Source organism: Myxine glutinosa, chromosome 12, assembly GCF_964187855.1.
Source record: "Myxine glutinosa chromosome 12, kmMyxGlut1.1, whole genome shotgun sequence".
Taxonomy (NCBI): Eukaryota; Metazoa; Chordata; class Myxini; order Myxiniformes; family Myxinidae; genus Myxine; species Myxine glutinosa.
The window spans coordinates 32,612,096-32,636,893 of record NC_136272.1 but is presented as its reverse complement, the minus strand read 5'-3'; the positions used below and the strand labels follow the sequence as shown (position 1 = coordinate 32,636,893).

At 40.1% G+C, this 24,798-nt stretch overlaps 2 protein-coding genes across 2 annotated transcripts in view; both read left to right on the top strand.

Moving 5' to 3' along the window:
- The window catches only part of LOC137437253 (collagen alpha-1(II) chain-like), a 30,410-nt gene extending 16,108 nt beyond the window's left edge, over window positions 1-14,302 (top strand). The window contains exons 3-4 of the mRNA XM_068131618.1: window positions 13,969-13,979; window positions 14,210-14,302. Coding sequence (XP_067987719.1) covers window positions 13,969-13,979; window positions 14,210-14,302 — 104 coding nt within the window. The remainder of the gene's footprint in view (window positions 1-13,968; window positions 13,980-14,209) is intronic.
- Window positions 14,195-24,798, top strand: part of LOC137437990 (uncharacterized) — a 51,479-nt gene continuing 40,875 nt past the window's right edge. The window contains exons 1-12 of the mRNA XM_068132819.2: window positions 14,195-14,272; window positions 14,743-14,793; window positions 15,102-15,146; window positions 15,394-15,447; window positions 15,901-15,954; window positions 16,069-16,122; window positions 16,245-16,298; window positions 16,388-16,441; window positions 19,683-19,727; window positions 20,213-20,266; window positions 20,380-20,424; window positions 23,747-23,800. Of these exons, the coding sequence (XP_067988920.2) occupies window positions 14,749-14,793; window positions 15,102-15,146; window positions 15,394-15,447; window positions 15,901-15,954; window positions 16,069-16,122; window positions 16,245-16,298; window positions 16,388-16,441; window positions 19,683-19,727; window positions 20,213-20,266; window positions 20,380-20,424; window positions 23,747-23,800 (558 nt within the window). The 5' untranslated portion in view covers window positions 14,195-14,272; window positions 14,743-14,748. The remainder of the gene's footprint in view (window positions 14,273-14,742; window positions 14,794-15,101; window positions 15,147-15,393; window positions 15,448-15,900; window positions 15,955-16,068; window positions 16,123-16,244; window positions 16,299-16,387; window positions 16,442-19,682; window positions 19,728-20,212; window positions 20,267-20,379; window positions 20,425-23,746; window positions 23,801-24,798) is intronic.

Below are 24,798 nucleotides of genomic sequence, written 5' to 3'. Positions count from 1 at the left end.
AAGGCATCAGAGACATCATGAAGGAGGAAAGTTTCTGTTAAGCAGATCACATCTGGTTTGTCAGAAGCAACCTGTATGGAGAGGTCAGTCAAGTTTGAGCGAAGGCCCCGGATGTTTGAGGTCCATACCGTTAATGAAGAGGAAGGGGGAGCATCGGGTCCAGAACAGGGGGGGGGGGGAGGGGAGGGGTAGGGTAAGATGTGGAAGAGGAGGAAGAGGTAGGGAGAGCTGTTGAAGGTGTGTCAGAGATTTCAGAGATTTCAGAATAGCTTGGAGAAAGGGAAGAATGGGGCGGACAAAAGGTTTGATGGAGATTGGGTGAGGCACAGTGAGGTGTTATTTGAGGAGGGGGAAGAGCGAGGCAGAAGGTTGGGGGAGATGAAGGTGAAAGTTGGAAGGGGGAAGAAGCAGGGAGGATGCTTTGAGGAGGAGGGGTGAGAGGGGAGTCTAGGAGGGGAGGAGCGAGGGAGAGTCTCGGAGGGGAGGGGTGTGGGGGGAGTTTAGGAGGGAGGGGAGGGAAGGGGCAAGGGGGGAGATTTGAAAGGGATGGGTGATGGGGAGGATTTGGAGGGGAGGGGAGGGGTGAGATTGGATTTTGAAAAGTGTACGATTCATGGGAAACGAACATTTTTTGCAAAATGAGTTTGAGACCTTCGAGTCAAAAATACGTTTGAGGACACTGGAGGAGGGGTGGAGTTCTGGATAGTTTAGGGAATGTAGAAAGGAGGAACTGTAAGAGATGGTATTATATATATTTTTTGGAATGAATAGATTTGGTGAGCAAGACGAAAGCATCCTTTTGAAGGAAAAGAAGAAAAGGGTGTTATAATATGAGAGAAAATAGTTGTTCAGGGGAGAGATTATACATTTCTAACCACATGATCGCGTGATCGCGAACGAAGAACGAACGAACAAAAAGAACAACAAATAAACGAATAAGACCTGGGAAGGAAATATTTTTTGTGGTTTTTTTTTTTTTTTTGTGAGCAGAGATATTAAACAAGGAGGTACGGGGTGAACGACTGGGACGAAACAGTGAACGAAAATAATTTCAGTGCATTCGACGAATCGCTGAGAGAAAAAACAAAACCACAAGGTCGGAGACGGTACGGTAGCCGAAGCCTACGAGTACTAGGCCGCAGAATACTCGATACGCATTAACTGACGATTGTGTATACATGTACGAAAAATTAGCACCGAAAATTTTCCAAAAAGATGCGCTATAGGTACAGACACCGAAAGATAGATACAGTCTCGACAAAAACAATTGAGAAATATCACTGAGCTTCGAAAGCGTGAGCGCATGGAACAGCTTCGAAAAGACGTGACCTCGCCGTGATCTCGCGAGATCGCTTGTCCTGACAGGTACACCTGATATCATTACACCTGATATTACACCATTACACCTGATATCTCCCAACATGACACCTGTTATCTCCAAACATTACACATGATATATCCCAACATTACACCTGATATCTCCCAACAATATACCTGATATCTCCCAACATGACACCTGATATCTCCAAACATGGTGACACCATATATCTCCCAACATGACACCTGATATCTCCCAACATGACACCTGATATCTCCAAACATTACACCTGATATCTCACAACATTACACCTGATATATCCCAACATGACACCTGATATCTCCCAACATGACACCTGATATCTCCCAACATGACACCTGGTATCTCCCAACAATATACCTGATATCTCCAAACATGACACCTGATATCTCCAAACATGACACCTGATATCTCCCAACATGACACCTGATATCTCCAAACATTACACCTGATATCTCACAACATTACAACTGATATCTCCAAACAATATACCTGATATCTCCCAACAATATACCTGATATCTCCCAACAATATACCTGATATCTCCCAACATGACACCTGACATCTCCAAACATGGTGACACCTGAAATCTCCCAACATGACACCTGATATCTCCCAACAATATACCTGATATCTCCCAACAATATACCTGATATCTCCCAACATGACACCTGATATCTCCCAACATGACACCTCTTATCTCCAAACATTACACCTGATATATCCCAACATTACACCTGATATCTCCCAACAATATACCTGATATCTTCCAACATGACACCTGATATCTCCAAACATGGGGACACCTGATATCTCCCAACATCACACCTGATATCTCCCAACATGACACCTTGTATCTCCCAACAACATACCTGATATCTCCCAACAATATACCTGATATCTCCCAACATGACACCTGATATCTCCCAACATGACACCTCTTATCTCCAAACATTACACATGATATATCCCAACATTACACCTGATATCTCCCAACAATATACCTGATATCTCCCAACATGACACCTGATATCTCCCAACATGACACCTCTTATCTCCAAACATTACACCTGATATATCCCAACATTACACCTGATATCTCCCAACAATATACGTGATATCTTCCAACATGACACCTGATATCTCCAAACATGGGGACACCTGATATCTCCCAACATCACACCTGATATCTCCCAACATGACACCTTGTATCTCCCAACAACATACCTGATATCTCCCAACAATATACCTGATATCTCCCAACATGACACCTGATATCTCCCAACATGACACCTCTTATCTCCAAACATTACACCTGATATATCCCAACATTACACCTGATATCTCCCAACAATATACCTGATATCTTCCAACATGACACCTGATATCTCCAAACATGGGGACACCTGATATCTCCCAACATCACACCTGATATCTCCCAACATGACACCTTGTATCTCCCAACAACATACCTGATATCTCCAAACATGACACCTGATATCTCCCAACATTACAACTGATATCTCCAAACATGGTGACACCTGATATCTCCCAACATGACACCTGATATCTCCCAACATGACACCTGGTATCTTCCAACAATATACCTGATATCTCCAAACATGACACCTGATATCTCCCAACATTACAACTGATATCTCCAAACAATACACCTGATATCTCCCAACAATATACCTGATATCTCCAAACAATATACCTGATATCTCCCAACAATATACCTGATATCTCCCAACAATATACCTGATATCTCCAAACATTACACCTGATATCTCCAAACAATATACCTGATATCTCCAAACAATATACCTGATATCTCCAAACAATATAGCTGATATCTCCCAACAATATACCTGATATCTCGAAATATGACACCTGATATCTCCAAACAATATACCTGATATCTCCAAACAATATACCTGATATCTCCCCACAATATACCTGATATCTCCAAACAATATACCTGATATCACCCAACAATATACCTGATATCTCCAAACAATATACCCGATATCTCCCAACAATATACCTGATATCTCCAAATATGACATCTGATATCTCCAAACAATACACCTGATATCTCCCAACATTACAACTGATATCTCCAAACAATATACCTGATATCTCCAAACAATATACCTGATATCTCCAAACAATATACCTGATATCTCCAAACAATATACCTGATATCTCCAAACAATATACCTGATATCTCCCAACAATATACCTGATATCTCCAAACAATATACCTGATATCTCCAAACAATATACCTGATATCTCCAAATATGTCACCTGATATCTCCCAACAATATACCTGATATCTCCCAACAATATACCTGTTATCTCCAAACAATATACGTGATATCTCCAAACAATACACCTGATATCTCCCAACAATATACCTGATATCTCCAAATATGACACCTGATATCTCCAAACATTACAACTGATATCTCCCAACAACATACCTGATATCTCCCAACAATATACCTGATATCTCCAAACATTATACCTGATATCTCCCAACAATATACCTGATATCTCCAAATATGACACCTGATATCTCCCAACAATATACCTGATATCTCCAAATATGACACCTGATATCTCCAAACATTACAACTGATATCTCCCAAAAACATAACTGATATTTCCAAACAATATACCTGATATCTCCAAACAATATACCTGATATCTCCAAACAATATACCTGATATCTCCAAACATTACACCTGATATATCCCAACATTACAACTGATATCTCCAAACAATATACCTGATATCTCCAAACAATATACCTGATATCTCCAAACAATATACCTGATATCTCCAAACAATATACCTGATATCTCCCAACAATATACCTGATATATCCCAACATTACAACTGATATCTCCCAACAATAAACCTGATATCTCCAAACAATATACCTGATATCTCCAAACAATATACCTGATATCTCCAAACAATATACCTGATATCTCCAAACAATATACCTGATATCTCCAAACAATATACCTGATATCTCCCAACAATAAACCTGATATCTCCAAACAATATACCTGATATCTCCAAATATGACACCTGATATCTCCAAATATGACATCTGATATCTCCAAACATTACAACTGATATCTCCAAACAATATACCTGATATCTCCAAACAATATACCTGATATCTCCAAACAATATACCTGATATCTCCAAACAATATACCTGATATCTCCAAACAATATACCTGATATCTCCAAACAATATACCTGATATCTCCAAACAATATACCTGATATCTCCAAACAATATACCTGATATCTCCAAACAATATACCTGATATCTCCAAACAATATACCTGATATCTCCAAACAATATACATGATATCTCCCAACAATAAACCTGATATCTCCAAACAATATACCTGATATCTCCAAACATTACACCTGATATCTCCAAACAATATACCTGATATCTCCAAACAATATACCTGATATCTCCAAACAATATACCTGATATCTCCCAACATTACAACTGATATCTCCCAACAATATACCTGATATCTCCCAACAATGTACCTGATATCTCCAAACAATATACCTGATATCTCCAAACATAACAACTGATTTCTCCAAACAATATACCTGATATCTCCCAACAATATACCTGATATCTCCCAACAATATACCTGATATCTCCAAATATGACACCTGATATCTCCAAATATGACATCTGATATCTCCAAACATTACAACTGATATCTCCCAACAATATACCTGATATCTCCCAACAATACACCTGATATCTCCAAACAATATACCTGATATCTCCCAACAATGTACCTGATATCTCCAAATATGACACCTGATATCTCCAAACATTATACCTGATATCTCCCAACAATATACCTGATATCTCCCAACAATATACCTGATATCTCCAAACAATATACCTGATATCTCCCTACAATATACCTGATATCTCCAAACAATATACCTGATATCTCCAAAGAATATACCTGATATCTCCCAACAAGACCTGATATCTCCAAATATTACAACTGATATCTTCCAACAATATACCTGATATCTCCCAACAATACACCTGATATCTCCAAACAATATACCTGATATCTCCCAACAATATACCTGATATCTCCCAACAATATACCTGATATCTCCAAACATTACACCTGATATCTCCCAACAATATACCTGATATCTCCCAACAATATACCTGATATCTCCCAAAAATATACCTGATATCTCCCAACAATATACCTGATATCTCCAAACAATATACCTGAAATCTCCCAACAATATACCTGATATCTCCAAACAATATCCCTGATAACTCCCAACAATATACCTGATATCTCCCAACAATATACCTGATATCTCCAAACAATATACCTGATATCTCCCAACAATATACCTGATATCTCCCAACAATATACCTGATATCTCCCAACAATATACCTGATATCTCCCAACAATATACCTGATATCTCCAAACAATATGCCTGATATCTCCCAACAATATACCTGATATCTCCAAACAATATACCTGATATCGCCCAACAATACACCTGATATCTCTCAACAATATACCTGATATCTCCCAACAATATACCTGATATTTCCAAATATGACAACTGATATCTCCCAACATTACACCTGATATCTCCCAACAATATACTTGATATCTCCCAACAATATACCTGATATCTCCCAACAATATACCTGATATCTCCAAACATTACACCTGATATCTCCAAACAATATACCTGATATCTCCCAACAATATACCTGATATCTTCAAACAATATACCTGATATCTCCCAACAATACACCTGATATCTCCAAATATGACAACTGATATCTCCAAACATTACACCTGATATCTCCAAACATTACACCTGATATCTCCAATCATTACACCTGATATCTCCAAACATTACACCTGATATCTCCAAACAATATACCTGATATCTCCAAACATTACACCTGATATCTCCAAACATTACACCTGATATCTCCAAACAATATACCTGATATCTCCAAACAATATACCTGATATCTCCCAACAATATACCTGATATCTCCCAACAATATACCTGATATCTCCAAATATGACACCTGATATCTCCAAATATGACATCTGATATCTCCAAACATTACAACTGATATCTCCCAACAATATACCTGATATCTCCCAACAATACACCTGATATCTACAAACAATATACCTGATATCTCCCAACAATACACCTGATATCTCCAAACAATATACCTGATATCTCCCAACAATATACCTGATATCTCCAAATATGACACCTGATATCTCCAAACATTATAACTGATATCTCCCAACAATATACCTGATATCTCCAAATATGACATCTGATATCTCCAAACATTACAACTGATATCTCCCAACAATATACCTGATATCTCCCAACAATATACCTGATATCTCCAAATATGACATCTGATATCTCCAAACATTACAACTGATATCTCCCAACAATATACCTGATATGTCTCAACAATACACCTGATATCTACAAACAATATACCTGATATCTCCCAACAATATACCTGATATCTCCAAACATTACACCTGATATCTCCAAACAATATACCTGATATCTCCAAACAATATACCTGATATCTCCAAACAATATACCTGATATCTCCCAACATTACAACTGATATCTCCCAACAATATACCTGATATCTCCCAACAATATACCTGATATCTCCAAATATGACACCTGATATCTCCAAATATGACATCTGATATCTCCAAACATTACAACTGATATCTCCCAACAATATACCTGATATATCCCAACAATACACCTGATATCTACAAACAATATACCTGATATCTCCCAACAATACACCTGATATCTCCAAACAATATACCTGATATCTCCCAACAATATACCTGATATCTCCAAATATGACACCTGATATCTCCAAACATTATAACTGATATCTCCCAACAATATACCTGATATCTCCAAACATTACACCTGATATCTCCAAACATTACACCTGATATCTCCAAACATTACACCTGATATCTCCAATCATTACACCTGATATCTCCAAACATTACACCTGATATCTCCAAACAATATACCTGATATCTCCCAACATTACAACTGATATCTCCCAACAATGTACCTGATATCTCCAAACAATATACCTGATATCTCCAAACATAACAACTGATTTCTCCAAACAATATACCTGATATCTCCCAACAATATACCTGATATCTCCCAACAATATACCTGATATCTCCAAATATGACACCTGATATCTCCAAATATGACACCTGATATCTCCAAATATGACATCTGATATCTCCAAACATTACAACTGATATCTCCCAACAATATACCTGGTATCTCCCAACAATACACCTGATATCTCCAAACAATATACCTGATATCTCCCAACAATGTACCTGATATCTCCAAATATGACACCTGATATCTCCAAACATTATACCTGATATCTCCCAACAATATACCTGATATCTCCAAACAATATACCTGATATCTCCCTGCAATATACCTGATATCTCCAAACAATATACCTGATATCTCCAAAGAATATACCTGATATCTCCCAACAATATACCTGATATCTCCAAACAATATCCCTGATAACTCCCAACAATATACCTGATATCTCCCAACAATATACCTGATATCTCCAAACAATATACCTGATATCTCCAAACAATATACCTGATATCTCCAAACAATATACCTGATATCTCCCAACAATATACCTGATATCTCCAAACAATACACCTGATATCTCCCAACAATATACCTGATATCTCCCAACAATATACCTGATATCTCCAAACAATATAACTGATATCTCCCAACAATACACCTGATATCTCCCAACATTACAACTGATATCTCCGAACAATATACCTGATATCGCCCAACAATACACCTGATATCTCTCAACAATATACCTGATATCTCCCAACAATATACCTGATATTTCCAAATATGACAACTGATATCTCCCAACATTACACCCGATATCTCCCAACAATATACCTGATATCTCCCAACAATATACCTGATATCTCCCAACAATATACCTGATATCTCCAAACATTACACCTGATATCTCCCAACAATATACCTGATATCTCCCAACAATATACCTGATATCTTCAACCAATATACCTGATATCTCCCAACAATACACATGATATCTCCAAATATGACAACTGATATCTCCAAACAATATACCTGATATCTCCCAACAATATACCTGATATCGCCCAACAATATACCTGATATCTCCCAAAATATACCTGATATCTCCAAACATTACACCTAATATCTCCCATCAATATACCTGATATCTCCAAACATTACACCCGATATCTCCCAACAATATACCTGATATCTCCCAACAATATACCTGATATCTCCCAACAATATACCTGATATCTCCAAACATTACACCTGATATCTCCAAACATTACACCTGATATATCCATACATTACACCTGATATCTCCTAACATTACACCTGATATCTCCCAACAATATACCTGGTATCTCCAAACAATATACCTGATATCTCCCAACAATATACCTGATATCTTCAAACATTGCACCTGATACCTCCGAACAATATACCTGGTATCTCCAAACATTACACCTGATATCTCGCAATATTACACCTGATATCTCCAAACAATATACCTGATATCTCCCAACAATATACCTGGTATCTCCAAACAATATACCTGATATCTCCCAACAATGTACCTGATATCTCCAAACATTACACCTGATATCTCCAAACATGACACCTGATATCTCCAAACATTACACCTGATATCTCCAAACATTACACCTGATATCTCCAAACATTACACCTGATATCTCCAATCATTACACCTGATATCTCCAAACATTACACCTGATATCTCCAAACATTACACCTGATATCTCCCAACAATATACATGATATCTCCAAACATTACACCTGATATCTCCAAACATTACACCTGATATCTCCAAACATTACACCTGATATCTCCAAACATTACACCTGATATCTCCAAACATTACACCTGATATCTCCAAACATTACACCTGATATCTCCAAACATTACACCTGATATCTCCAAACATTACACCTGATATCTCCAATCATTACACCTGATATCTCCAAACATTACACCTGATATCTCCAAACATTACACCTGATATCTCCAAACATTACACCTGATATCTCCAAACATTACACCTGATATCCCCAAACATTACACCTGATATCTAGCAACAATATACTGATATCTCCCAACATGATGACACTTTGCATCTCACAACATTACACTTTATATCTCACAACATGATGACACTTTATATCTCACAACATGATGACACTTTATATCTCACAACATGATGACACTTTATATCTCACAACATGATGACACTTTATATCTCACAACATGATGACACTTTGTATCTCATAACATGATGACACTTTATATCTCACAACATGATGACACTTTATATCTCACAACATGATGACACTTTATATCTCACAACATGATGACACTTTATATCTCACAACATGATGACACTTTATATCTCACAACATGATGACACCTGATACCCAACATTACACTTTATATCTCACAACATGATGACACTTTATATCTCACAACATTACACTTTATATCTCACAACATGATGACACCTGATACCCAACATTACACTTTATATCTCACAACATGATGTAACCTGATACCCAACATTACACTTTATATCTCACAACATGATGACACTTTATATCACACAACATGATGACACTTTATATCTCACAACATGATGACACTTTATATCTCACAACATGATGACACTTTATATCTCACAACATTACACTATATATCTCACAACATTACACTTTATATCTCACAACATTACACTTTATATGTCACAACATCATGACACCTGATACCCAACATGACACTTTATATCTCACAACATTACACTTTCTATATCTCCCAACATGATGACACTTTACATCTCACAACATTACACTTTATATCTCACAACATGATGACACTTTATATCTCACAACATGATGACACTTTATATCTCACAACATTACACTTTATATCTCCCAACATGATGACACTTTATATCTCACAACATTACACTTTATATCTCCCAACATGATGACCCTTTACATCTCACAACATTACACTTTTTATCTCACAACATTATGACACTTTATATCTCACAACATGATGACACATTATATCTCACAACATGATGACACTTTATATCTCACAACATTATGACACTTTATATCTCACAACATTATGACACTTTATATCTCACAACATGATGACACTTTATATCTCACAACATGATGACACTTTGTATCTCACAACATTACACTTTATATCTCCCAACATGATGACACTTTATATCTCACAACATTACACTTTATATCTCCCAACATGATGACCCTTTACATCTCACAACATGATGACACTTTATATCTCACAACATGATGACACTTTACATCTCACAACATTACACTTTATATCTCACAACATTACACTTTATATCTCCCAACTTTATATCTCACAACATTACACTTTATATCTCCCAACATGATGACACTTTATATCTCACAACATTACACTTTATATCTCCCAACATGATGACCCTTTACATCTCACAACATGATGACACTTTATATCTCACAACATGATGACACTTTACATCTCACAACATTACACTTTATATCTCACAACATTACACTTTATATCTCCCAACATTACACTTTATATCTCACAACATGATGACACCTGATACCCAACATGACACTTTATATATCTCCCAACATGATGACACTTTACATCTCACAACATTACACTTTATATCTCACAACATGATGACACTTTATATCTCACAACATGATGACACTTTATATCTCACAACATTACACTTTATATCTCCCAACATGATGACACTTTATATCTCACAACATGATGACACTTTATATCTCACAACATTACACTTTATATCTCCCAACATGATGACACTTTACATCTCACAACATTACACTTTATATCTCACAACATGATGACACTTTATATCTCACAACATGATGACACTTTATATCTCACAACATTACACTTTATATCTCACAACATGATGACACTTTATATCTCACAACATGATGACACTTTATATCTCACAACATGATGACACTTTGTATCTCATAACATGATGACACTTTATATCTCACAACATGATGACACTTTGTATCTCACAACATTACACTTTATATCTCCCAACATGATGACACTTTATATCTCACAACATTACACTTTATATCTCCCAACATGATGACCCTTTACATCTCACAACATGATGACACTTTATATCTCACAACATGATGACACTTTACATCTCACAACATTACACTTTATATCTCACAACATTACACTTTATATCTCCCAACTTTATATCTCACAACATTACACTTTATATCTCCCAACATGATGACACTTTATATCTCACAACATTACACTTTATATCTCCCAACATGATGACCCTTTACATCTCACAACATGATGACACTTTATATCTCACAACATGATGACACTTTACATCTCACAACATTACACTTTATATCTCACAACATTACACTTTATATCTCCCAACATTACACTTTATATCTCACAACATGATGACACCTGATACCCAACATGACACTTTATATATCTCCCAACATGATGACACTTTACATCTCACAACATTACACTTTATATCTCACAACATGATGACACTTTATATCTCACAACATGATGACACTTTATATCTCACAACATTACACTTTATATCTCCCAACATGATGACACTTTATATCTCACAACATGATGACACTTTATATCTCACAACATTACACTTTATATCTCCCAACATGATGACACTTTACATCTCACAACATTACACTTTATATCTCACAACATGATGACACTTTATATCTCACAACATGATGACACTTTATATCTCACAACATTACACTTTATATCTCCCAACATGATGACACTTTATATCTCACAACATGATGACACTTTATATCTCACAACATTACACTTTATATCTCCCAACATGATGACACTTTACATCTCACAACATTACACTTTATATCTCACAACATGATGACACTTTATATCTCCCAACATGATGACACTTTATATCTCACAACATTACACTTTATATCTCACAACATGATGACACTTTATATCTCACAACATGATGACACTTTATATCTCACAACATTACACTTTATATCTCCCAACATGATGACACTTTATATCTCACAACATTACACTTTATATCTCCCAACATGATGACCCTTTACATCTCACAACATTACACTTTATATCTCACAACATTATGACACTTTATATCTCACAACATGATGACACTTTATATCTCACAACATGATGACACTTTGTATCTCACAACATTACACTTTATATCTCCCAACATGATGACACTTTGCATCTCACAACATTACACTTTATATCTCACAACATTACACTTTATATCTCCCAACATGATGACACTTTACATCTCACAACATTACACTTTATATCTCACAACATGATGACACTTTATATCTCAAAACATGATGACACTTTATATCTCACAACATGATGACACTTTATATCTCACAACATGATGACACTTTATATCTCACAACATTACACTTTATATCTCACAACATGATGACACTTTATATCTCACAACATGATGACACTTTATATCTCACAACATTACACTTTATATCTCACAACATGATGACACTTTATATCTCACAACATTACACTTTATATCTCACAACATGACACCTGATCGCTCCCAACGTGACAAGTGATATCTCCGAATATGACACCTGATTATGTTTTCACCTGTGTCTTTCTGTCTCTATCTGTCTTTCTGTTTGCTTGTTTGTCTGTGGACACTATATCTCAAAAGGTTATAGACTGATTCGGCCGAAACTTGGAGGACAGGTAGGGTGTGTTGCAACGACGAATTGTTGAGATTTTGGTGAAGACCCGGATCTGGATGCAAGAGTTTTTCAATTTTGAAAGTGACTCGCAAGTTGCCCGTGCCCGCTTGGCATTCAAAACTGGGACATGATGGCAAAACGGCAAAAATGCAAATGGCATCTTCTGTCATCGAGCTGGCAAGCTGGAAGCAACAATCCCCATTTATCGCCACATCTGATGCAATTTAAATGATCTAATGATGGTTAAAAAGTTTAAAAAGTGGTTAAAAAAGTGGTAAAAAAAATAGAGAGTAGAAGCCATAATGGATACTTAGTAATTGTATAAATAAACATTCTTGTTGATTGTATTTATTTTTGATAGTGACGTGGAATGTTTGCATCTTTAAGTGAAATTTGTACGATCAGTCGTTTGCGCTTTTCGTTGATACTCAGGATGTTGCTCTGACCTTTTGCCCTCACTAACTTGCATTTCTTCTTGTGTTTGTGTGTGCACGTGCAGAAGAAAATGAGGTAAGTTAACCTCACGAGAAGTTTATTTTATTCTTCTTGTTTACATCTTTTAAAAGTCGTTACTTTCATTACTTTCTATTCCAATTTCCTTCCCTGTGTGTACTTTTCACATGGGAATTCGAGATCGTGTCAAATATAATGGACCGTTTTTTTCTCAACATCCTCATCATTAATATTATTAATGTTATCAGTGTTGATCATGGTTTTGTTTTGTTTTCCATTTTGATTAGGAAGATTACCGGAAGGAAACCAGCGTAATCCCAAGACGAGCACCACCTGCAGTGCATGCACAGGTAGGGAAAACTACAATTACACTCTCATGATTTGTAGAGAAAGACACATTTATATTAATATTATTCTATTATTAGGATTTATATTATCTCGAGGACAATTTATTTATTACGTATGCAAATATGACGGAATGTTTAATCACCCTCAACCCATGCCTCCATACTTCCCCAACCCATGCCATCCCTTTCATTTCTTCCATTATTCATATCATCTCGAACTTGTTTCCCCCTTCTCTTCCAACATTTCCTGATCTCCTTTGCTATCCCCTATGTTCCCCCACTTTTTTTCTCAATATTTATTTTCTTAATGCCTCCCAAACCCATTTCCAACCCCCCTGCGTATGTAATATTTCACAAAAAGTCTTTGTCTTGTAGCAAGACATAAATTGCACGAGGGGGCACCAGGGGTCTTTCGGCTGTGGCTTTTAAAGGGTGGAATATGATGGCATAATGGTGTTCCATGCTTTTATCAGGCTCAGATGGGAGGACCGGTGAAAACCGACACCGCCATGCCTGGACGACCAGTAAGTTCGCTTTGTTACTCTTCTTCCTCACAAAGGACATGACTGTTGTACTTATCCAACATTTGACACCTGGATTATCAGAGTGATGAACATACTGTAGTAATTTTATTGATATTGATCGGAGCTGTATTGCCTGTTTACCTGCTACAACAGTCACGTGGTAGAATAGTTAACTGATCTTCATCGGGTTGTCTGTGACTTAAGGAACCTCCTCTGTGATTTCCTGTTATCCTGACTTTATGGACCCAATAGACTTCCGTGACCAATGTGTTCGACTAACAGTGACGGTAATTTCTGTGGTATTACAGGGTGTTGCGGGACCAAGGGGACTTATTGGATCTGTTGGCCGTGCCGTAAGTACATTCCTCACTTTTCAATCTTTGAGAAAACTAGTGTATTTCATTGGAGCAGTTTTAGGACAAAGCCTACCTAGTCTATGTAGGCCTTTTCCACATTGCTCATAACGGAATTCTCAATAAATACGACGATGCTGACCCGTAACCTCAATTTCAAACCACTAAGGTCATACATCCTGTGCTGTTTACGACAAGCTGGACCATATGATTAATTCAAGGCTGCATTGACCACTCCCTTCCGTAGGGTTCTTCAGGATCTCCAGGCATTCCAGGTGACCATGGATCATCAGGAGCTCCAGTACGTATCATTCCCTTACACTTTGTCCATTGTATTTGAAAGTATTGGGACATGGGGTGTATTAGCCAAGAAGACCTACTGGAGGAGGCGTCCCAATTCACAGAGAGGATCTTTGCACATGCCACCTGAATCCGAAAAAATCCTCAATCCCCCAAAAAAAAAAAGAATGAGCAGGAAGTGCAGAACCGTTTAGCGATTTTTTTAGGGACAAATTGAAAGGAATTTGAAGATTTTGGTAGAACAATTCAGAGCATCGTTTCCAACTTGGTCTCCTTGTGCCAACGTTCATCTTTGAGCATAATTTACCAAAGAAGACCGATCACACTGTTTTTTTTTGCTGTATTACCCATAATGCCCTTGTGAGCTTACCTTGATTGCCAGTCAGTTATCTTGAGGATGGTGTGCGTGCGTTTTGTTCTTTCAATGCTGTCTTTGCGCTTTGTTTGATTTCAGGGACAATCCGGTTCCGCAGGACCCGCAGGTGCGCCGGGATCTCCTGGAATTCCAGTATGTACATTTGAACCACAAATGAAGCCATTACACACACTCACAGTGATCATGTTACGTCACTGCAGCTGGTTTATATGGGATTGATGGGATTGTCTTCCTTCTGTTTCCCAGGGCTCTGCAGGAAGGGCTGGATCTGCTGGAGAGGCAGGCACTCCTGGCTCACAGGTGAGTCTTCAAATGGCACAGGCTTCACCATTCAAGATGTATTTCTTCAGTTTCCATCGAGTTTCTCGGTAAAATAATGGCGATTCGGTGAAATATTTCCCTGACATTGTTTTTGCCAACAGGGTCCCCGAGGGTTCCCTGGAACATCTGGCTTGCCTGGTCTGAAAGGCCACAGGGTGAGTGTGATCGGATACTCATTTGCTTTCAGTGTGACCCACAGAGTACAATCGGATGAAGTTATTTACTTTCTGTTGCTCTTTTCCAGGGTTACTCTGGATTGAACGGCATTAAAGGAGAAGATGGCATTCACGGCCCTCAGGTTTTTCAGAATGTTTTTTTTTACACTTCAATTTCGGAGCAATAAACTACTTCATTTGCTCATGTAACATGTGATTTTGAGGTTACGTGATCAATATCCTGGGTGTTGTGCCATCGCCTTCCCAGCACTAGTTAAGGCGGTCATTGTAGATTTGTTCATGATGCCGCCGATAGCTCGCCGACTCTTCACGGAGGACACCGTGGGATATTTAACATCCACCCAATAATGCTGCCACACGGGATGGCTGTTTAACGTCCATCCGAGAGACGCACACAAATGGATGAATCATACTCCATGTGAAACAACAGGATAGAAGTTTAAAGCTGGGTCGGAATTCAAACCCAGGGTCGATAGCTAATTACAGTGGTCTAGGCCATCCTGGGTAGACAGCTTAGAGGTGAGTGTGTGTACCTCTAGTTTAGGCCATCCTGGGTAGACAGCTTACTATAGAGGTGAGTGTGTGTACCTCTAGTTTCGGCCATCCTGGGTAGACAGCTCAGAGGGGAGTGTGTGTACCTCTAATTTAGGCCATCCTGGGTAGACAGCTTAGAGGTGAGTGTGTGTACCTCTAGTTTAGACCATCCTGGGTAGGCAGCTTAGAGGTGAGTGTGTGTACCTCTAGTTTAGGCCATCCTGGGTAGACAGCTTAGAGGTGAGTGTGTGTACCTCTAGTTTAGACCATCCTGGGTAGGCAGCTTAGAGGTGAGTGTGTGTACCTCTTGTTTAGGCTATCTTGGGTAGACAGCTTAGAGGTGAGTGTGTGTACCTCTAGTTTCGGCCATCTTGGGTAGACAGCTCAGAGGGGAGTGTGTGTGCCTCTTGTTTAGGCCATCCTGGGTAGGCAGCTTAGAGGGGAGTGTGTGTACCTCTTGTTTAGGCCATCCTGGGTAGGCAGCTTAGAGGTGAGTGTGTGTACCTCTTGTTTAGGCTATCCTGGGTAGGCAGCTTAGAGGTGAGTGTGTGTACCTCTTGTTTAGGCTATCCTGGGTAGACAGCTTGGAGGTGAGTGTGTGTACCTCTAGTTTCGGCCATCCTGGGTAGATAGCTCAGAGGGGAGTGTGTGTGCCTCTTGTTTAGGCCATCCTGGGTAGACAGCTCAGAGGGGAGTGTGTGTACCTTTAGTTTAAGCCATCCTGGGTAGACAGCTCAGAGGGGAGTGTGTGTACCTCTTGTTTAGGCCATCCTGGGTAGACAGCTCAGAGGGGAGTGTGTGTACCTCTTGTTTAGGCCATCCTGGGTAGACAGCTTAGAGGTGAGTGTGTGTACCTCTTGTTTAGGCCATCCTGGGTAGACAGCTCAGAGGTGAGTGTGTGTACCTCTTGTTTAGGCCATCCTGGGTAGACAGCTTAGAGGTGAGTGTGTGTACCTCTTGTTTAGGCTATCCTGGGTAGACAGCTCAGAGGTGAGTGTGTGTACCTCTTGTTTAGGCCATCCTGGGTAGACAGCTCAGAGGTGAGTGTGTGTACCTCTTGTTTAGGCCATCCTGGGTAGACAGCTCAGAGGTGAGTGTGTGTACCTCTAGTTTAGGCCATCCTGGGTAGACAGCTTAGTATAGAGGTGAGTGTGTGTACCTCTAGTTTCGGCCATCCTGGGTAGACAGCTTAGAGGTGAGTGTGTGTACCTCTTGTTTAGGCCATCCTGGGTAGACAGCTTAGAGGTGAGTGTGTGTACCTCTAGTTTAGGCCATCCTGGGTAGACAGCTTAGTATAGAGGTGAGTGTGTGTACCTCTAGTTTAGGCCATCCTGGGTAGACAGCTTAGAGGTGAGTGTGTGTACCTCTAGTTTAGGCCATCCTGGGTAGACAGCTTACTATAGAGGTGAGTGTGTGTACCTCTAGTTTCGGCCATCCTGGGTCGACAGCTCAGAGGGGAGTGTGTGTACCTCTAATTTAGGCCATCCTGGGTAGACAGCTTAGAGGTGAGTGTGTGCACCTCTAGTTTCGGCCATCCTGGGTAGACAGCTTGGAGGTGAGTGTGTGTACCTCTAGTTTCGGCCATCCTGGGTAGATAGCTCAGAGGGGAGTGTGTGTGCCTCTTGTTTAGGCCATCCTGGGTAGACAGCTCAGAGGGGAGTGTGTGTACCTCTTGTTTAGGCTATCCTGGGTAGGCAGCTTAGAGGTGAGTGTGTGTACCTCTTGTTTAGGCTATCCTGGGTAGACAGCTTAGAGGTGAGTGTGTGTACCTCTAGTTTCGGCCATCTTGGGTAGACAGCTCAGAGGGGAGTGTGTGTGCCTCTTGTTTAGGCCATCCTGGGTAGGCAGCTTAGAGGTGAGTGTGTGTACCTCTTGTTTAGGCCATCCTGGGTAGACAGCTCAGAGGTGAGTGTGTGTACCTCTTGTTTAGGCCATCCTGGGTAGACAGCTTAGAGGTGAGTGTGTGTACCTCTTGTTTAGGCTATCCTGGGTAGACAGCTCAGAGGTGAGTGTGTGTACCTCTTGTTTAGGCCATCCTGGGTAGACAGCTTAGAGGTGAGTGTGTGTACCTCTTGTTTAGGCCATCCTGGGTAGACAGCTCAGAGGTGAGTGTGTGTACCTCTTGTTTAGGCCATCCTGGGTAGACAGCTTAGAGGTGAGTGTGTGTACCTCTTGTTTAGGCTATCCTGGGTAGACAGCTCAGAGGTGAGTGTGTGTACCTCTTGTTTAGGCCATCCTGGGTAGACAGCTCAGAGGTGAGTGTGTGTACCTCTTGTTTAGGCCATCCTGGGTAGACAGCTTAGAGGTGAGTGTGTGTACCTCTTGTTTAGGCCATCCTGGGTAGACAGCTCAGAGGTGAGTGTGTGTACCTCTTGTTTAGGCCATCCTGGGTAGACAGCTTAGAGGTGAGTGTGTGTACCTCTTGTTTAGGCCATCCTGGGTAGACAGCTCAGAGGGGAGTGTGTGTACCTCTTGTTTAGGCTATCCTGGGTAGACAGCTCAGAGGTGAGTGTGTGTACCTCTTGTTTAGGCCATCCTGGGTAGACAGCTTAGAGGTGAGTGTGTGTACCTCTTGTTTAGGCCATCTTGGGTAGACAGCTCAGAGGGGAGTGTGTGTGCCTCTTGTTTAGGCTATCCTGGGTAGGCAGCTTAGAGGGGAGTGTGTGTACCTCTTGTTTAGGCCATCCTGGGTAGACAGCTTAGAGGTGAGTGTGTGTACCTCTTGTTTAGGCTATCCTGTCAGCCTGATAAGCTCATTACCAAAGTTTTTAGAGATCATAAACTGTGATAAGATGTTCTTTTTTGACAATCAAAATGCTTTTTTTTCAGGGAGAAAATGGACCTACAGGCAAGGCTGGATCTTCAGGACGAGTGGTATTTACAGCTTTACAGACATCTTACATCCACCATGACCAACCATACTCTTTCTTTAGAGAAGTGTTTACGTTGAAGCATTTCCTCAGTGGGAAAGTACATCGGGTAGTTTGCCATTCCTCTCCCAATGGGGGGGGGGGGGGGGGGGGGGGGATCAGAATTCGAACCTACAATCACAATAAAGAAGCAACGCCAGTTGAACCAACAACTCGGAACACCTTACAGTTGTATTATTTATTATTTAATTTGTCAGCATTGAACCATTACTGGATTAATAAGCTTCGACATCACATGGGGACAAACACTAAATGGTGTGTTTATTGGACTGTGTAGTCCAAACATTGTACCCATGATGTTCTTCACATTGAACAGCCTCTGGTTGGCATTAGCTTGCAATTCTTCTTCATCTCTCATGTGACGATTCGGTGGCATTAAATGATCACTTTCGATGGTCGTTCTTAGGATGTTCTGCAATATCATTGCAGGGTCCTCGTGGACAATCTGGTCAGCGTGGACGTCCCGGTGGCCCTGGTGGTGCGGTAAGCTACATCCTCAACTCGATCTGCATTTTCTAGGATGGGAAGAGATCTGGTTTTGAGTGGGCCTAATAATGTCTCTGATAGTGATTTTAATTCCATCATGCTTTTTGCAGGGTGCCCGTGGTGCAGACGGTCTTACTGGACCCGCCGGCTCCCCTGTGAGTAGCATACATTTCGTACCACAATGGAGGAACTTTCCACATCACAAAATGCGAGTCAGAATGAACATAGCCAAGAATAGATAGTACAGTACCGTAGTTCCCATTACCATAGTTCCCATCCCATTCCCATCCCATCCCATCCCATCCCATCCCATCCCACCATTCCCATCCCATCTACCGTAGTTCCCATTACCGTAGTCCCGTAGTTCCCATCTACCGTAGTTTCCCAGTACCGTAGTTTCCCAGTACCGTAGTTTCCCATCTACCATAGTTTCCCATCTACCGTAGTTTCCCAGTACCGTAGTTTCCCAGTACTGTAGTTCCCATCTACCGTAGTTTCCCAGTACCGTAGTTTCCCAGTACCGTAGTTTCCCATCTACCGTAGTTTCCCATCTACCGTAGTTTCCCAGTACCGTAGTTTCCCAGTACCGTAGTTTCCCATCTACCGTAGTTTCCCATCTACCGTAGTTTCCCAGTACCGTAGTTTCCCAGTACTGTAGTTCCCATCTACCGTAGTTTCCCAGTACCGTAGTTTCCCAGTACTGTAGTTCCCATCTACCGTAGTTTCCCAGTACCGTAGTTTCCCAGTACCGTAGTTTCCCATCTACCGTAGTTTCCCAGTACTGTAGTTCCCATCTACCGTAGTTTCCCAGTACCGTAGTTTCCCAGTACCGCAGTTCCCATCCTCCCATCTCCTTCATCAGATCCTCTCCTCCATATGCTCAATATATTGACCTTTCCATTCCCTTCCCCTTACTCGAAGCTCCCTTACCATGAAACCAGAAAAATAAATATTTTTTCTATATCCTTTACCAAACAGAACTCTTTTAATAATGTTCTTGCAGGGACATTACTGCAGCACCACAGCACCACAGCACCACGCACACGTACACAACAGTACCGTACCTCTTCGTGGCACTAGCACGTGTGCTACAAACAGTTGTTAACAGTCTTCAGTTTCTGGTGGTGATATTAAATTAGCCTATTTCCCTTGAGTGAAATTGGTAGCATAAAATTCCAGCATGGTCCATTCCACAAGAGCGGATGCATGATGAGTAATGACTGCACTCTATGTTCACGAATTGCCTCCAAAGTAGGCATAGGATATGCTCCAGCTTTGAGGCAACTCACCTGGTGAATTCACAGGAGAACACTTTATGCGTATCTGAGCTGAAGTTGAAGAATGCCTTGGAAGCAGACAGAAATGAAGCACTGATCTTGAGATTTTGCATGCACAGTCGAGGCTCGTGGAAGAGCTAGTCCGAGCGCCCTGAACGGATCAGGATGCAACAGGACAAAAGGAACAGCAGAGAGAGAGAGAGAGAGAGAGAGAGAGGGAGAGGGGAACACCAACAGCAGAGCCTAAGACCAAGACAAAGGGAGGTAGACAAACAATGGGTGTGCAGAGGAATGGGGGCAGGATAATTATGGATACAGAAGGAAATTCCAAGGAGGGAAACTGGAAATGTGGAAGGAGAATGGATTGGGGTGACGGGGGTAATTAGAGTAGAAAAGATCACGTTTTAGAATTGGGGACGATCTGAGATGGTGGTGAACACCTGTCTTGAAGACCTGGAGGGAAGAATGAGATTGAAGAGGATGTGGAATTTGGTTCCACAGGCAGGCAAAAAGAGGAACACAGAGTGTAGGTGAGCAGTGGTCCTGAGTTTAGGTAGTTTCAGCAGAAGGGGTTGATGGTGGACCGTGTGAGCCCTGCAGAAATCTGGGGGACGAGGGGACAAAGCACGGAAATATCAGAGGAGAGACCTGAAATGAGGCAGAAGAAGACAGAGAGACCACCGACCTATCCACAATGGTAAAGTGATAGGCCCATATAATCAAATTCATCATGGGCGATTCCAAAAATCTTAAAATTTCTACTTCCACAGTATTATATTTAAAGGGGACTTTGAAGAGAGCTTTATACAACATTCTCCCAAATTCATTGTTATTATTTTATGATTGATCTGTTAATATTATTATTGTTGCTTGTTCCAAGTGCGGTTTAAGGTGGCCCTGGACTTTTACCATAGAACACATGAAAATAAGTCCAACGCTAAGATTTTGGGCAATGATATTACTTTCCCTGTGCAAGTTACACCGGAAGTGATGTTAACGGTGGTCAAAGCATTCTGGGTAAAACCAAAATGGTGGCAAAAAGAGTCACGTATACAGTGGAATGGAGGTGTATCATCATGTTTGTTGTGAAGAAGAACATCAAACGAGCTGGTATTAACATGAGACTGTCTTCCCAGCCTGGTGATGTTTGTTTTCCATGTATTTCTGTGTTTAAATGGTGCAGGGAGTTCAACAATGGCTGTGAATTGGTGAAGGCCCAAAAGCATTCTCACATGCAATCAACTACTGTCACTCAAGTGAACATCAACTGTGTTGACCAGATCGTTTTGGAGAATCGCCAGATTATTATTCGTGAAAGAGCAGAATAATTTGAAGTCGGTGTTGGAAGTGTGGGATCAATCATTCATTCTCAGTTTGTGTTCAATAAGGTTGGCGTAAGGTGTGTACCGAAGGACCTCACGTTTGATCAAAATGCGACTCGTGCAGCGGACGCGTCAGAGATCATGGGACGGAGATGGTCTATTGAAGACGGTTGTGACGTGTGATGAGACCTGAGGCTTGGTCCATCATTTCACACCAGAGTCAAAGCATGATCCAGCATGGAGGGGAGGTGTTCTTGATCCCCATCACCAAAATAATTAAACGTTCATCCATCAGCCTGGAAGCTTCATGGTCTCGCTTGTATCATTCATGTGGGACCTCAATATGTTCTGGGAGATCGATCGTTTAATTAATGTGGAATATATTGAACGTGGGAAAACCATTAATGTAAATTGATTACTATAGTGACGTCTTTTGGAATGACTTGAGAAAAATAATCTGCAGGTGGCGGTCAGGTATGCTGCCTCAAGGGGTGACCTTGCTGAACGATATTGCATAGCAATGACCTATGGACCATTCAAAGAACATATGGTGTCATTGTTTATGAATGATGGTGTCAAATAATGTGTCCTAAAATGGCAGCATCCACATCCCTAAGATTTATATGCAGATAGCATTGAGGCGCGACCACACTACGTAGATAGCATTGAGGCCTAGCTTGTACCTGCAGGAAGGGAATACCTTGAGAATTCGGTTACATTTAATTAACTTCTTTAGCTTTTTGATTTTTTTCTGGAATAAAAAAAATCCACGTCATCCTTGAACTACCTTCATATCTTCAATGAAAGTTACAACATCGGAGACATTTTGCCCGGCATATATTGTATAGCCCCATTTAATTGAGATCTCTCCCATACAGGGTGGTGCTGGAGCACGTGGATCCTCTGGGTTCGGAGGAGCTGCTGGAATCAAGGTAAGAAATGTGAATTCAAAAGTGTGAGTGCTTTAACCTCAGAACCTGATGTCAATTGTTCAAGCTTCCTCCCATCCTTCTACTTGCACTACTAATTAATATTAACAATTTATAGTGTCAAAGTTCAAGTGTTATTGAGATTCTCAATGTTAAACAATCTCATTCAATAAAAATAATGGCAGACTGTGCGATCAAAATAAAAGTCATACTCCGGTGTGCATTTCCATATACTTACGTGTGTGTGTGTGTGTGTGTGTGTGTGTGTGTGTGTGTGTGTGTGTGTGTGTGTGTGTGCGTGTGTGTGTGTGTGCGCGCACATATATAAACTCCACGCTCTTCTTGCCAAAAAAAGCTGCATAAAGCAGCCATGAAATGGTACACAATATAAGCCCCCTGCTGTTTCAAATCCTACCTGGGTTCCTCTACAGCTGCAGACATTCACAAGTAGTACGTGCATGAGAATTCCAATGGGATTTTCTTGTATGTGCTACTTGTGAACGTCTGCAGCTGTAGAGGAACTCGGTTGGAGTTTGAAACAGCAAGGAGCTTACCTTGTAGAGCTTTTCTTGGTTGCTTTATGTAGTTTTCTTTGGCTAGAAGAGCATGGGAGGAGTTAATTTATTTATAATCCTAGCCACCTGGGGTAATTGATTAGGTGAGAGCTGATTAGTTATTCCCTCCAATTATGGGTGAGAGACGTGATTGGGTCTTATTATTTATATATAAGCTAGGTCAGCCGATGAAGATCGGGTCATTTAAACAGAAGTAAACCATCAAGAAGATTGATGTTTGTATAGCTGTACATGTCTGAATATTTGAGGCATTTGTCAACTAATATTGTGATATGATTAGCGTGATATAACAAAATAATAAGTGTGATATAATTACTGTGCAGCATTGATTGGATTTAGGATTGGGACTTGTGGATTTATGGATGAAGTTATGAGGTTTATTCCAAATTAGGAGTTATTTATTTATTATGTACACAAATATGGCGG